Source organism: Sinocyclocheilus rhinocerous, unplaced genomic scaffold (genome assembly GCF_001515625.1).
Source record: "Sinocyclocheilus rhinocerous isolate Xijiao unplaced genomic scaffold, SAMN03320098_v1.1 scaffold227, whole genome shotgun sequence".
Classification (NCBI taxonomy): domain Eukaryota; kingdom Metazoa; phylum Chordata; class Actinopteri; order Cypriniformes; family Cyprinidae; genus Sinocyclocheilus; species Sinocyclocheilus rhinocerous.
In genome coordinates, this window is record NW_015633170.1 from 253340 (window position 1) to 269562 (window position 16223).

At 35.1% G+C, this 16223-nt stretch overlaps 1 protein-coding gene across 3 annotated transcripts in view; it reads right to left on the reverse strand.

Annotated features, from left to right (window-relative positions):
* The window catches only part of cacna1da (calcium channel, voltage-dependent, L type, alpha 1D subunit, a), a 134511-nt gene that overhangs the window by 92553 nt on the left and 25735 nt on the right, over window positions 1-16223 (reverse strand). For all 3 annotated transcript variants that reach the window (XM_016556394.1, XM_016556393.1, XM_016556391.1), the window contains exon 4: window positions 3409-3548. In XM_016556394.1, the coding sequence (XP_016411880.1) occupies window positions 3409-3548 (140 nt within the window). The remainder of the gene's footprint in view (window positions 1-3408; window positions 3549-16223) is intronic.

Genomic DNA, 16223 nt, shown 5'->3' on the forward strand with positions numbered 1-16223 from the left:
CCATCTGAATTAGAACATTTAGGCTATCCATCTATTAGTAGCCTACCAAAATCTTATTAACAGTCGAAGTTAAATCTTACTGTAGTCTTCAACTCTGGGTACTGTCTTACGTTTTAAATCACAAAGGGAGTTTGGTCCCATCAGGCTAACGTGACAGTCACGACTCATGCAGCTGTAAGGTTTTCTTTTTCTTTTGTTTTTAATCGCGATCTTTACAACACGCATTACATTACGTATTTCATGGCACACTCGTTTTATGCGTATTTGGCGCCACCTAGTGTTGTGGGTGTATTATTGACATGTCAAAGTCTAGACCCTGAATATAAGATGACCGCGTTTTTTCAGATGTATTTCCAAGAAAAAAATATCATCTTATATTCGGGACAATACGGTATTTGATGAATAGAAAGTGCGTAAGAACAGCATTTATTTGAAATAGAAATATTTTGTTAGATTATAAATGTGGCCTTGTGGAATAAAAGCAATAATTTCTCAACAACAAAAAAAAAACAATAATGTGGCAATGTAATGCCTAAAACCATAAAACGACTGTACAATTGATGAACAACTTTACAGCTCAAATACCAAAATTTAAAGAGAAGAATTAATGTCAGTGTATTTATAAAATTAAATGCTTCATAATTCTGCTTCGAAATCCTTAAAAAATTGACTAATTAACTTTCAACAAGTACCTTATCATAACCTTGATTTTGGCTCTTTTTTTAATTAAGGATGATTCTAAATATTTATTTATTTTTTGTACTAATCAACATTAAGCTACAGATGCTGTTGTTCAAGCTTTTAACTTCAAATGAACACAGAATATTCCTTTAATTATCATTTGAATGTAAATGTGGTCTCACTCCTCATGCAAATTAGATTGAATGAATATCAAGTTCTATATAATTCTCAAATGGCACACTCCCAATAACCACTGTAAAATGTATAGATGTTATTAAATCAAATGCTCAATGTCGTATGATAGTGTCACGTTTGAACCATACACTGTAAAAAGAAAAAATTACTGGAGTACGTTTTACAAGAAAATGCTATTTCAGACTTTATATTTCTAAATTTCATGTTTATTTTAATGTGTTACTTGCCATTTCTTTGTAATTAATTGTGAAATTTACTAGCAATTTCTGAGTGAAAATTGTTTCATCACCAATTTTCAGTGTAGTGTTGCTCCATTTTTTTAAACATATCAATATTTTATCTGATAATATTACTTGACTATATAATTTGATTACACCAGCTGCAAACTATTTGACAATATATGTAAAATATAAAATTTAGCAAATATAATTTGGGTACAAAAACTGAAAGAGACAGAAAAAGGTGTCTTTTTTGGCCACTGGAACTTTGAAGAAAGACATATTTTCAAAGTGTAAGAAGTGTCTAAACATAATTAAAGCAATTGCTCAATGTAATCACCCAGAGAACCCTCTATTTTCTGTATAGAGATGCAGTTGTGCTACACAGCACAGGCGCTGTCAGTGTGAAAGCATGTGATCCTGATGGTGCATTTACGCTGCTTTTGCTTTTGCTTACACACTGCTTATGTATGCGCTATGAAACCGGCCTGAGGCACGGACAAAAGAGGAGCAGCTTTTATTCTTCATCATTTTATCTCTGGGCTTCTGCATCTTTTTTAGGCTTATTCAGTAGAAAGTGACATGAAATTAACACATTTTTACAAAAAACAGCCAGAGGAGGTTGAGGATTCTTCCTCATCTACCAGATCTTCAAAAAATAAAATATCCAGTTGATATAAAGCAACTAATGCTGGCAAAGGGACACTGGAAGAGTAGGTCTGCAAACATGGTTTTTAAATATAAAAACATTTCATCTGAGAATAAAGAGTGAGTAATACAGTCCATGATGAACTCTAATCTAAAATCAGGAAATGCTCCATAGAGGCTGGTATAATGAGGCAGTATAGAGCAAGACAGCAGCTCAGGTCTTTTCTGGGTCATATGTGTGTGTGTGTGTGTGTGTGTGTGTGTGTGTGTGTGTGTGTATACCTGTTTTTCTATTCTGGTGGGGACTTAAACCTGAATACACACAGACTCATGGGGACTCGTGTCACGGTGGGGACCTAAATTGAGGTCCCCACGGGTAAACAAGCTAATAAATCACACAGAATGAAGTTTTTTGAAAATCTAAAAATGCAGAAAGTTTCCTGTGAGGGGTAGGTTTAGGTGTAGGGTTGGTGCAGGATTGGCGATAGAAAATATGGTCTGTACAGTAGAAAAAGCATTACGCCTATGGAGAGTCCCCACAAGGATAGCAAACCAGACGTGTGTGTGTGTGTGTGTGTGTGTGTGTGTTGGGAGTTGAGGAGAAGGTGAAGAGCTTGAAAGGAGGAAAATTTGTGAAAGTGACATTCCAGAAGATGATGAAATAAAGAAGGAACCAGAAAGAGAAAGAAACTTAGAAAATACCTTATCCTTCTAAATGCCTTCCTCCTATATATATATATATACTGCTGTTCAGACGTTTAGGGCCACCAAGATGTCTTTTTCATAAAACAAATCCATAAAAATCCATAAAAGCTTGCACTGATAATATTAAACAGAAAAATTTTTTGTTTTTATTATTTCTAACCGCTGTATATAGACTATTATTCAAAAGTTTGGGGTCAATACGATTTTTTTTTACTTTTAAAAAGCAAGGACGCGTTAAATTAATCAAATAAAATAAAAACCGTATAATGTTACAAAGAGTTCATTTTAAATAGAAATATCTAATCATCAAAGAATACTGAATTAAAAATCACGGTTTCCAGAAAAATATTAAGCAGTAAAACTATTTCAACATTGATAATCATAAGAAATGTTTCTTGAGCAGCAAATCAGCATAATAGAATGATTTCTGAAGGATCATGTGACACTGAAGACTGGAGTAATGATGCTAAAAAATGTAGCTTTGCATCACAGGAATAAATTCCATTTTAAAATATATTTAAAAAGTAAATTTGAAAAATTGAATTATTTGAAATTTTAATAATATTACAATATTTGTATTAAATAAATGCAGCCTTGGGGAGAACCATAGTGAACTGTGGCTTTTTTGAACCCTTGCGTACATATATAAATATATATGCATATTGAATATATAAATAAATGCATAATTTATTTCATTTATGCATTATTATTGAAATGATCAATATTCTATTTGCTATTGTTACTTTACTGATGATTTTACCAGATGCTTTAGCAATATAAATGTAAAATGTACATTTCAATTAAAAAAAATCAAAAATTTCAATTAAATTGGAAGGGGGCGATCAAGAAATTAAGGAGAAAAAATGAAAAAGATGTGCTGTTTGTAATCAAGGTGATGTGCAAAAACCTTGAGCTAACGGAACTGTGGCTAAGCTTTGGTATATAAGCAGATAAAACATACCCTATGACGACAATGACGAAATCCAGCATGTTCCATCCGTTTCGGACATACGCGTTCTGATGCATCACCAAGCCGTACGCTATGATCTTCAGGAAGGTTTCGATAGTGAAAATGATAAGGAAGGCATATTCGACTGTTTCCTGTGGGAGACAGAAGAGGGAGAGAGAGAAACCAATCAATAAGATGAACAGCTGCGGAGAGTGTACAATAAATTCAAAGACACATTACAGCTCACTGCCAAAGCTAGGCAATCCTCCGTCAAACACATACACACATTAACTTTTTTGGATTTGTTTGATCACACAATCATAACCACAAGACAGCTGAATGACTTTGTGCAGCCAATTTTTTCAGTCTAGGTCTTTCCAACCCAGGTGAACACAGTCAGAGGTGACAACAAAATTAATAATTTGAGAGTGAAAACAAGTGATTTAAACATTAATTAATTAGATGAAATGCTCGGTTTTTTTTAAGTTTAAAGGGGTCATGAAATAGAAAAATTTAAATGTCCTTGATATTTACACATATTTAACAAGGCTCGAAGTTGCGACCATTTTGGTCGCATATGCTCCCGAAATGTAATCTGTGCGACCTCAAAATATATTTGGGAGCATTTGTGCGAGTGCATATAATTGTTGTCGTGCGACCTGTTTTCATATCTCTAAAAACGATCAGAGTATGTGCCTTCTGAGTGCTGATGCGGCGAAGTGCCTAAAGTTACAAATAATGGTGCTGGTGATAGCGATCATGTGGTGAATGTTGATCCACCAGCCAAAAAGAAGGCGTACAGTTTTCGGAGAGAACGGATGAAAGACTTCGAGTGGCTTCGCTATGAAAATGCACTGTGCTCAAAGATTAATTTCTGTCACTGCTGTGAACTGACCACCACACAGAATATGAAGAATATCAAAAACTTTAGGAGTCAGTTGTCCACTGTAGTCCTTCAGATATCAGCACAGTAACACTCAGTCAAATTATCATTATCGATAAAATCCCAGAAAATATAGAGATATCATTTTTTGTCAATATCGCACACCCCTAGCCACCCCTAACCTGTTCCGTGCAATTGGCAGAGCTGAATGTAAAGTTTAACACCGCATACACCATCCTAACCCTCGCCAAAGAAGAGCTCTCTCTCTGTTTTTAACCAAACTCAGATTAACTTTAGGTTGTTTACAAAAGAAATCTGTCAGTGTTCTTTTCATTTTCTCTCTTCTTCAGCCCATTCTTTTTCTCACCGCAGTAAGCGGAAAGCAGTGAATGAGTGATTGACAGCTAATATAAAGCAATCTAAAATCTGCATTAAAGTAAAGAATGTAAGGATAAAATCTGTTAATATATAATTTGTAGTTGTGGTGCTCAATTTTTGGTGAGTGCTCCTAACTTTTTGATGTTGGGAGCACCAGTGCTACAAAGTAAAAAAGTTAATTTCGAGCCCTGTATTGTTCTTCATACAAAGACCTAAAAACTATATTACATTTTTACCATGGTATTGAGGTGCTATATTTGTGGTTTTAACTGTGGCCCATTCTTTTTCTCGCCTTAGTAAGCGGAAAGCAGTGACTGAGTGATTGACAGCTAATATAAACCAATCTAAAATCTGCATTAAAGTAAAGAATGTAAGGATAAAATCTGTTAATATATAATTTGTAGTTGTGGTGCTCAATTTTTGGTGAGTGCTCCTAACTTTTTGATGTTGGGAGCACCAGTGCTACAAAGTAAAAAAGTTAATTTCGAGCCCTGTTTAAGGAAGCTTATAATATAGAAGGCAATTGCGACTTTTTACTTCACAATTCTGACTTTTTTCCTCTCAATTCTGTGTTTATATCAAATTAATATGAATTATGAATGAATTATGAATTATTAAATGGCAGACAAAAACTCTGAATTGCGAGATACAAATTTTAGAATTTTAAGATATAAAATTATATCTTAAATAATTTAGTTTATTTCTTGCAATTTTATACAATTTATCAAATCTGAATTGTGAGATAAAAAGGCACGATTCTGTTTTTTTTTTTTTTTTACAGAATTGCGATATGTGAACTTACTCTATAAAAAAGTCAGACATAAACTCTGAGAAAAAAAAATCTGAATTGTGAAACACCAAGTCACAATTATCTTCCCATTACTCTAAAAAGTGTTAGTCACATAAAATAAAGATTGAAAATGATCTTTTTTTTTCACTTTTTATGATGCTAAAAACTTCGTAAGCTAGAATCTCCATAGCACATCCAGAAACATAATATAAATGATCCTATATATCATCACCCTTTTAAGTCCATGTCTTAGAAACTGTACAAGCATAAACAGATCAATGACAGCTGAAATTGTCATTGAATATGTGTTATGAGGGAAAATATCGTTCCATGTGATTTGCCTTTTAGTTACACCTCAACAATAGTGCTACAGTACGTTACTAAAACTGAAAGCGTAGTGTTTTTGAAGCATTAAAGCATGCGGCTCAGTCATGAATGTGGCTAGTGGGTTGTTTTCTGTGCATTGATGGTGTTAGACACAGCCATTTAACTTGTCAAATAGCATCTCTTTATACAAACACACACACAGACTCAAGCTTTCTCCTTTATGTGTGTGTGACAGCTGTGCAAAGGTTGCACAATGAAAGAGGTTAGTTGGCGTGTGTGTGTTTAAGTGTAAGGACATTTGGGAAGCTTTTATAAGCTGTGGGCCTCGTTTTGCCAACATTTTACAGACGACTGAATGGAGCACTTAGCCCTGTGTATCAGAGAAAGAGCCTTTTGTTACTGCGGGAAAAGAGAACCGTTGTGACTTCCGTAAAAAGTTGACGTCAGAACTACACAGTCACCTTAAATAAATTATGGTTGGAATAAAAAAATAAAATAAAATAAAATAAATCACCATTGATAATAGTGGGATATAAAAATATAATAGGATAATGTTTAATATATAATGATATATAGAAGATATATAAGATATATAGAAGATATCGCAGATATAAGATATATGGAATCGCTGTTGAGCCCACAAACTACTTTGATTGGCAGCCGTTTGAAACACCTGTTCTCTATCAGATGCTTCTTTTAAAGCTTCCCTTGAGCCATGGGTCATAACAAATTGGGGGTTCGTCCTCGTTTGTTTAATTTATTGCGTTAATTGCATTCGACTTTGAATACTGTTTGATAATTTTTAAACACACGTGAGTTCGTTTGTGCCGGAGTAAATTAGTTGACATGTGAAGTCGCCAGGTGGTAAGTAACTATATTGTGCAATGTTGTTTGAACGTGTGGTTCCCTGATAGGCATAGCGGCATGTTTCTTTTGAGATGTGTCGAGTTTGTTATTTTTCTGTGGTGTTGCGGTGAACGTGGGTAGTAGTATTTGTCTCGGGGGCACATCCGTGGTGTTGAAGGCATCACTGGTTTTACCAGTTGCTTTTTTTCACCCAGCTACAGTGCGTAAGTACCCCCCACAAGTAATCGTATGAAGACTAGGGTTGAGGTAGGTAGTTGTTTAAAATATAGGTAGAGGGAAAACTCTTGTTTTTTAATTGCACTTTATAATTAATTTCTGGCGATTGTTTTTCATGGCTGATATTGATTTTTTAGTTAATTTGCCCTCTTGTGATTTTTTGGGAAAAATTTACAAAAGAACAATTATTAAAGATTGCGTATCGATATGAAATTGTAATTTCCGATAAGAAGCTCAAAGAGAATATTAATGTAATTTTAAGGACAAATTTGATTGAAAAAGGCATTTTAAAAATCGAGGAGTCTGTACCTGTTGCGTTTTCTTTTGCAAACTCATCTGTCTTTTGAACAACAAAAAGAACTACTGCTTTTACAGATGGAGCATGAGAAATTGAGACACCGTTCTGAACAAGGTAAGATCGAGTTGGAAAAAGCAAAGTTGGAATTAAAAGCTCTCAAATTGAATTTGATGAGGGAGGGTACATTTTCTAACTGCACGGAAGAACAAGGTATGTCTTTTTCACTCATTTCAAGTTTTCCCGGACGAGCCCCCAATTTGTTACAACCCATGGCTTAAGGGAAGCAACAGACAGAGGACACACACAAAACCAAATTGTTGACTCAAAATATAATTTTATTTAAGAATTAGAGTCACATGAAGAAAGTAAAGAAAACAACTATGTATTGAAACATCAGTAATGTCAGTGTGTAATGTAAGATGCATGGATACAGGGAGATGTAGTGTATTGCGGTGTTGAAGTGCGAGGGCAAAAGTAAACCAAAACAAGCCTCAAAACCAAATGTCCAAAACTGAAGCCCTGCTCTGCCTCAAGCGGAAGCCTCTTTTAAAAGGAGCATCTGATATATATACTTTTACTTTATACAAAGTATTTTTTTTATAAAATGTTTAAGATGCATCATATTAATGAACACTTGGAGGGAAATGTGGTGACATCATGAAAATGTTGCAATAGTGCAAAAAATTTACTTTATTTCTGTTATGCAAAAAATGTTTTTTTCTTCTGACTTTTAAGGCAAAACATGGCCTGGGAATATTTCTGTGAGATTCAGTGAAAGAGCAAGGAAACACTGATTCAATTTCATATTTTAAATATGGCCACTTTAAATGATGAGCTTTGCTAACAAAACAGCCTTTAACTTGTCATATTGTGCAAATAAATAACACTGAAACAAATTTACATATCAAATAAACAAACAGGAGCAGAAGAGCTTCATTAAGCGATATGCGGTTGAGGACAATGTGATACAGCATTCCCAATCCATTAAACCTCTACTTTATTCATCCATCAGCAGAGTGTGAGAATAGAGAGAGAGAGAGGAAAACAGAGGCCTGTGGGGCAATCCATAAATATCTCTGACTCATCTCTGCTTATTTATGCTCTAAAGACTAACTGTACATACTCTCTCTCACACACACACACATACACACACACACACACACACATATACACACACACAAACCATCATTAGCTAGTTTACTAAAACAAAAACATCTCACAAACTCATGCCCTAGTGTTCCACACATGCAGATTTCACCTTCAACATCAAAAGCTCAACGTCCCTTTTATGTTAATGAAGTCTGTTTTAATTGTTTGGTATATTTTTTCGTCTGGATATTTGTTAAGAGCAAAATAAAATCTAAAATCTTTCTTCATTCAAAACAGCCATACAGTGATTCGGTTTCCGAATTTCCACTACAGAGTAGACCAAAGGACTGTACAGCAACACAACAAAACAAAAATAGTAAAAACAAAATCAACAATAACAGAAAAACAATTAAAACAATTTACATCTTCCAAAAGTCAACAATTAAAAGCCATAGAAAACAAGTATGTTTTCACACGAGATTTAAAAACATCAACTGAGGGTGCAGATCTGATGTTAGGTGGAAGGGTATTCCAAAGTCTTGGGCCAGCAACCGAAAATGCACGATCCCCCTTAGTTTTCAGGCGAGTTTTCGGAATTGAGAGCAGTAAGCAGTTGAATGATCTTTGAGGTCTACCAGAGTTCATATGAATCAGGTCCGTAATATATTCTGGGGCCATATCATGGACAGCTTTAAAAACGTACAGCAACACCTTATACTGAATCCGATATTTAACCGGAAACCAATGCAGCTTTTCCAAAACTGGAGTAATATGCTCCCTTTTCTTTGTGCTAGTCTCGCAGCTGCATTCTGGACCAATTGCAATTTTGAAATAAGAGATTGGCTTACTCCCAAATAAAGTGCATTAAAATAGTCCAAACGGGAGGAGATAAATGCATGAATCACTATCTCAAGATCAGCAACAGACAGAAAGGATTAAATTTTTGCAATAGTCCTCAACTGAAAGAAGCAACTTTTCACCACACATTTAATCTGATGATCAAACGTTAGAGCTGAATCAAAAATAACACCCAGATTTCTTATTTGGGACTGCACATTTGTTGTCCATGTACCTAACACATCATTTATGTCACAGTCAACCTTATTTGGCCCAAAAATGATTACTTCAGATTTACTCGCATTTAGCTGTAGGCTATTTTGCTCTAACCAGCACTTCACCTCCTCAAGACATAATAACAAAGATGAATGAGAAGTTGATCCTCCAGATCTAATAGGCAAATAAATCTGAATATCATCAGCATAACCAGACTGAAAAGCATCTAGCACATCATTATTAGCCAATAAAGAGCTCAGCTGAGATAAAACCACTTTCTCCAATATTTTTGAAATACAAGGCAGCTTTGAAATTGGCCGGTAATTCGTGAAATCCAAAGGGTCCAGAGCAGACTTCTTGAGAGAGGGCTGAATGACCGCTTACTTAAGACATGACGGAAAAATAACTGTAGAAAGGTTCACAATGGATGTAATACTTGGTCCAATAAAGTCAGCTGTCTCACCAAGCAAACCTGAAGGCAAAACATCCCAACTGGTGGCTGGGCGTTTCAATTGAGCAATAATATGACTAATATCGGTAGATGAAACCAGATTAAATTCATCAAAAGTGTTGACATTAATAGAGTCGTCTGCTACCTTTACATCCAAATCACGAAACCTGGACCTAATGTTTTTAGTTTTTACAGAAAAAACACTTAAAAACTTCTCACAACACTCTGTAGATGGAGGTATCGTGACAGCATTTGGATAAAAAAAAACCTATTAATAGTTTGAAACAAAATTTTCTTTACAGCTTTCTGATACCCAAGCAGTGAGTCTCGTAGCTGCTTTAGAGAGACCAGAAGTTTATTTTTCTTCCAAGCCCATTCTGCCTTCCTACACTGCTGTCTAAGAACACGAGTATGTTCATTAAACCAAGGCTGACGATTTACCTTACGATGCTTGATCTTGTAAGGAGCAACATAGTCCAAGACTTCAGAACATACGGAATTAAAAACAGTAAGTAATTCATCTGGATCAGCCGTAAGAGGTGCTTATTTTTCTTCCAAGCCCGTTCTGCCTTCCTACACTGCTGTCTAAGAACACGAGTATGTTCATTAAACCAAGGCTGATGATTTACCTTACGATGCTTAATCTTGTAAGGAGCAACAGAGTCCAAGACTTCAGAACATACGGAATTAAAAACAGTAAGTAATTCATCTGGATCAGCCGTAAGAGGTGCAGACTCCAACCATGATACATCAGAAAAGCTACTAAAAATCTCACCAAAAGCCTGTGGTGTTGATGTAGTAATTGTATGGGAACAAACATAAGAGGACGGACTCACCCTCATTTCATTCAGCACATTTACACTGAAAGTAACAGGCATATGATCCGAAATGCAAACATCATTAACATCAACGTCACAAATTGACAACCTTAGGGAAAAAACAAGGTCCAAAGTATGTCCTTTCTCATGCGTAGGGCCAGAGACATGTTGAATGAAATTACATGAGTCCATCAGGTCTGAAAACTCCTTGACCAAAGGCTTCCCAAGACAACAGATATGAATATTAAAATCCCCAACAATTAAGATATAATCAGACAATAATAAAATAGAGGATAAAAGACCCCCACCACGACCCACTGATCTTGGGGTATTAATTAAATGATAAAATAATGTGTTTTTTTAACATTAAAGCATGTCAACATATTCTGTTACACCAAATACACAAAATAATGATCTTTAAAAAAGCATCATATGACCCCTTTAAAATGAAAGTCCTGTTTGTAATCGAGCGTGCATTAACCAGCGACATCTTTAAAGTCTGTGAAACCGTAGAAACGACAACTTTGGCTTGACCATACTTTACCGTCTTAGGATAGAGTAAGTTACTCAATTCAGCACCTCTGAAACACGATGAAGACTTTGCATCCAGGTAAAAGCGCAACGCCGACGAACATCCATCCGGCTAAACTGACAGCAAACATGAACGGCGCCAACCCCAAAACTCCACAGCGAACTCTGCATTGCCGTCTTCTCTTGCAAACTGTACCACATCAGGATATCTCCGCAAAAATCTCCGCTTCACGTGAGCGCCTGCACGTCTCCCCCGTCTTCGCCGGTGTCTTTGCTTGCAGCACACACATCCAGCCGGAGAACACTGTATACGCGGTGGCAGCGCAGAATGAGTAAAGAAATACTTATTTCCACTACTAATCGACAAGTCCATAACAAACGAGTAGGGATGCACCGATGTATCGGCCGCCAATATTTTTTTGGCCGATTTTTCCTCAATTTACAACCATCGGCATATCGGCTATATAAGGAAAAAGGCCGATATAACAAACCGATGGTTTATTAATTAACTGCGTGAAGGCACTGAGCTGTATAATGTCTGTTGCATAATCCTAGCGCTGCTGTCTGCACTTTAATGCTAATCAAATAACAAAAGACAAAAGATCGCACACTATTCTTGACTAAATAACTTTTGTAACTTTCATAAGTGTAGCGGACCTCATCTGAATGATGACCAAAACTTTACTGATGTTTTATTAAGTTTATTGTGTCCTTTTTCACTCCAAAAAATCACTATAAGAACTAAACAAAACACAGCACGAGAAGTGCACATTAAACTCTCTCTTTCAGTTGCATTATCATCAACATACAGCGAATTACACAAAACACTTATTACAACTAACAGTAAAAACTGTTAAACCTACATGTATCTTTGATCTTTTGTATTTATGTAGGCCTGCTGAATGTTAAATGGATCCAATCCATTCATTAGAATGGAGTTCATTAGAGTTCATTAGTTCATTAGAAATTATTTGATGAAGCAGAAATAAAACTGCTAGTATAATTTAATGCAGGTGTTTTTGAACTTTGCTGATTTAAAACATGATCAAAATACTATCTATTTTGATGCCAAAATTTCAAATAAGAGAGGAAGTGACAAATATCGGTATCGGAATCGGCCAATAAGTGTTTGTTAAAATCGGTATCGGTCCCAAAAAAAACCTATCGGTGCATCCCTACAAACAACCGAATCTGAAGCAGGGTACTGCGATCATAAACCCACAGCGACTGACAAGGACAAAACAAAAAATATAAAAGAACACAAAAAAGAATCAAACTAGTAAACAGAGAGGAGCGACGGCAGGCCACTACACTGGTCGGCGCCATCTTTTTTTTTTCTGACGGCATCCATTCACTGCAGAAGATCCATTGGTGGGCAAGTGATGTAATGATACATTTCTTTGCTAAAACTATTCCTATAAAGAAATAAACTCATCTACATCTTATATGGCCTGAGAGTGAGTAAATTTAATTTTTTTATATAAACTAGTCCTTTAACACAAAAATAAACTTAACCTCCTTACAAATATGACTTAGTTTCTTCCATGAAACACAAAAAGAGATGTTTTGAGATGTTTGTGAGATGTCCATGCTGCTCTTTTCCACATAATGAAAGTTCATAGATGGTAATCAGGGGTTGTCAACCTCTAAAAAGGATGCAAAATCACTATAAAAGTGGTCCATATGACTTATATGGACAAGAGCAGCATGAACTTTGAGCAAAATATCTTATTTTGTGTTCTGCAGAAGAAAGAAACTATAAATGATTCTAGGGAATAAAAATTCCTCTATTGCATTTTGCCCGTGGCGATTAACCGGCAAAATACCGACAGTGGCACATTCCACAGACAAGAATCCATGAAAAGCATTAGCCTATTAGACCATTTTCTAAGCCTGTGTGAAATATTAAAACCATTTAAAAATCATAATAAAGCATAGTGCTATTGTGAATTCATCGTTTGTTCAAGTATCTTTTTATCACCACAAAAATGATCAGAAATGCAATAAACAAATGCTAAATTCTGATCCATCAAGAAGGCTAATCTGATTCTGATTTGTTCTTTTTAGTGTTTTGATAACTGGTAAATACAGCATGCCATTTAGCATAACCATTGGTTTGAAATGAAGCATATAAACACATGCAAACACACACACACACACACACACACAAGCAGGCAAATGTGTGCATGTGGCGAATAGCTGCCGTGACATGAGTCAGAGTGACATCATGTCGTTTATCATCCCGGAAACATCACAATGTCCTCTGTTCAAAGTAACAGAATAGCCTATACGGCACATACCAGCACATGCACTACGTTCATCTGGCAACAAACTGTCAATAAATCGACTATGACTTGTATCAGTCATTTGAAAAAATATTTCATACAGCTTAAAAGATTAAAGGCATAAACAATTGTTTTTATATTTTACGAGTGGGATTTGCCCATGCAAAATTCACCATAATGATGCTAGGATGTTGCCGGGACAAATGCATAGCAAATGTGGTTGCTAAGCTGAGTGGTTTCTAGCACACTGCTACAGTGCTCATAAACACATACGCTTTATATATATATATTTTAGCATGGTGATGGATATGACAATGTTAATGTATTTGGTCTTGCCGGAACAGATCTGCTACGCTGCTGCTGAATTGCTGCTGCTGTTGGTTATTGCTGTAGTTGTAGATTATTGTTGCTGCTGCAAGCAAGTACAGGAACTTGCTACTGCCAATGCATATGGCTGACAGACATGTTTATTGTGCATTTTAAACGTGTTTATTGCTAAGTTTAGTGTGGCAAAATAGAAGCGCAGCTGTAATTCGTGGCCAATGTATGTGGTTACCATGACAACCTCACGCACTTGCCACTGCTCTATGTGAATATGTAGATTTACTATAGCAAAACTAAAATGTGTTTAAAAGTACGTCTGACCAAATCCACAGGTTCGGTTTGGCCACCCCAAACTCAAACGTCAAGCTACGCCTATGGTTAACACCCCGTCAGAATGCGCCATCTAGAGTTTCATGACTGCTCAATATATATAAATATATATAGTTATATATATATGATTTTATAGTCCAAAAAATGCATTACAAAACACACCTCACATCAACAAGACGCATGATCCTTAGCACAAATATGTGAGTGTGTTACAAGTGAAAAGTTAATATTAATACTTAGGGTTAACAATTTGATCAGAAACTCCAAAAGCAAATTATGAGCAATACCAAGTTTACCATATTTAGTTTCAATTAGGGCTTTGAATGGATTACACATTTTAATACGTCATACTAACTACCTGTTATGTCTTTAATTAATTATTCAAAATAATAGCATATAACAATACAGCAGCGGGCGATATACCGGTAGGCATGATTAACCAGTAGAAATTTGTCGTCGTGGTTACACGCTCTCGTGACGTTGCTGTGCTACGTGGTCACGAAAACACATCATTTGCACACGTTTTTAAGCATTGCAGTTTAAAAAAAAAACAAGTGATTTTAAGCTGTTGAAACACAATCAGCAGTGAAAAAGAACTCACTTGTATGTGTCAAAATGGCTGTCTTTGCAAGTGAAAGTAAACAGCTGTGAAAAAAACAGATATGCAACAGTATATTGGATCCAGGCAGCTCTTAAAGTGACAGTAGTCTAATATTCCTGCTGTCTGTTATTCTTGTTAAACAACAAAAGAGAGAAAATCTTTATTTGACTAAATCACATTTGTAACTTTAATAAGAGGAAATATATATTTAATTTATACAGTGAAGAATATGCAGTGTTTTTATTCATTTGATTACTTTATACAATGTACTGTATGTACCGTTTCTTATTTATTTGTTCTACTGTACAAGTTGTTTTCTTGTCTACAGTGAGCTTGAGGGTTTTTTTTGTTTGTTTTTTTGGCTAGTATTAGTTTTTTGTAATATTGACACTGGTGACAAGAATTATAACATTTCTATGGTATCAAAAATGTTGATATCATAAAGACCTTATTTAAAGCAAAAATAACTATATCGTGATATATCGTTACCATGAAATAAAATTACTCATAACGTCATATAAGATTTTGTTCATATCACCCACCCCTATAACAATTTTAGAGAGAAGTCTCCAGATGAAGACAAATCAAAGACAATAGTGGCAAATGAAGACAAAAAGTTGCTTTTGAAGTCAATATATTGATTGCGTTGTCTCTATAGCACTGAACAGAAGCATATCAATGACCTACAGTCCACAGCAATACATTTTATAAATTTAGTTTGTAGCAGATAAATTTGTATTGAGGAATGTGCATGAGAATGACTGCTAATCAAATACAAGGGGGAACCAATGAAATATTAATAACTGATAATATTTTAGTCAATGTATACTTTTTCCTGTGAGCTTTTTGTTTTTCTATGCATTTTTTATTGAATATTAAATAAATCCAATATTCCACTATAAGCTGTAGTTTGCCTTTTTTGCCAAATAATTTAGACAGTTAAAAAGCAAATGGGTGTTTTTCTCTCCCCAATAAAACATGTTCCTCATAATATGAAGGTCAAATAAAACTCAAATATAAAAAGGGTCATTAAAACCAAATAGTGTGCACTTTTGGCCACCAGTATTGTGTGTGAAAAAATATATTATATAATATTATATAAATATACTATCTAGGGCTGAGCGATATAGCTAAAAAAAATGTATCAACAATATAATGTTTCATATCGTTCGGTATCGATAATTATTGACATTTTTATAACCTTTTTTAAAACAAAAAGCAATATCTTTTTTGAAGCGCCATTCACAAAGACTGCATTTAAAAACATATGAGACGCAGTGAAAAGGAATAAACCTCCACAAATTTGTGACGTGTTTTCTAAAAGTTTAAACTGTTTTAACTTTGCATGGCTTTCTATACCTCTCTTCTGTGAGACACGAGTGCAGCATTCATATTTGTCTGTCTAAAAAATGAGCTGAATATTAGGGGTGGGAATCTTTAGTCACCTCACGATCCGATCCGATTCCGATTCTGGGAGTCACGATCTGATTCTAGAACGATTCTTGATCTACTTTTTGTCCCCTTATTTATTAATTAGTTTACCGACTTGAGAATCTTAAAATCCTTACATTTACATATCCTTACAT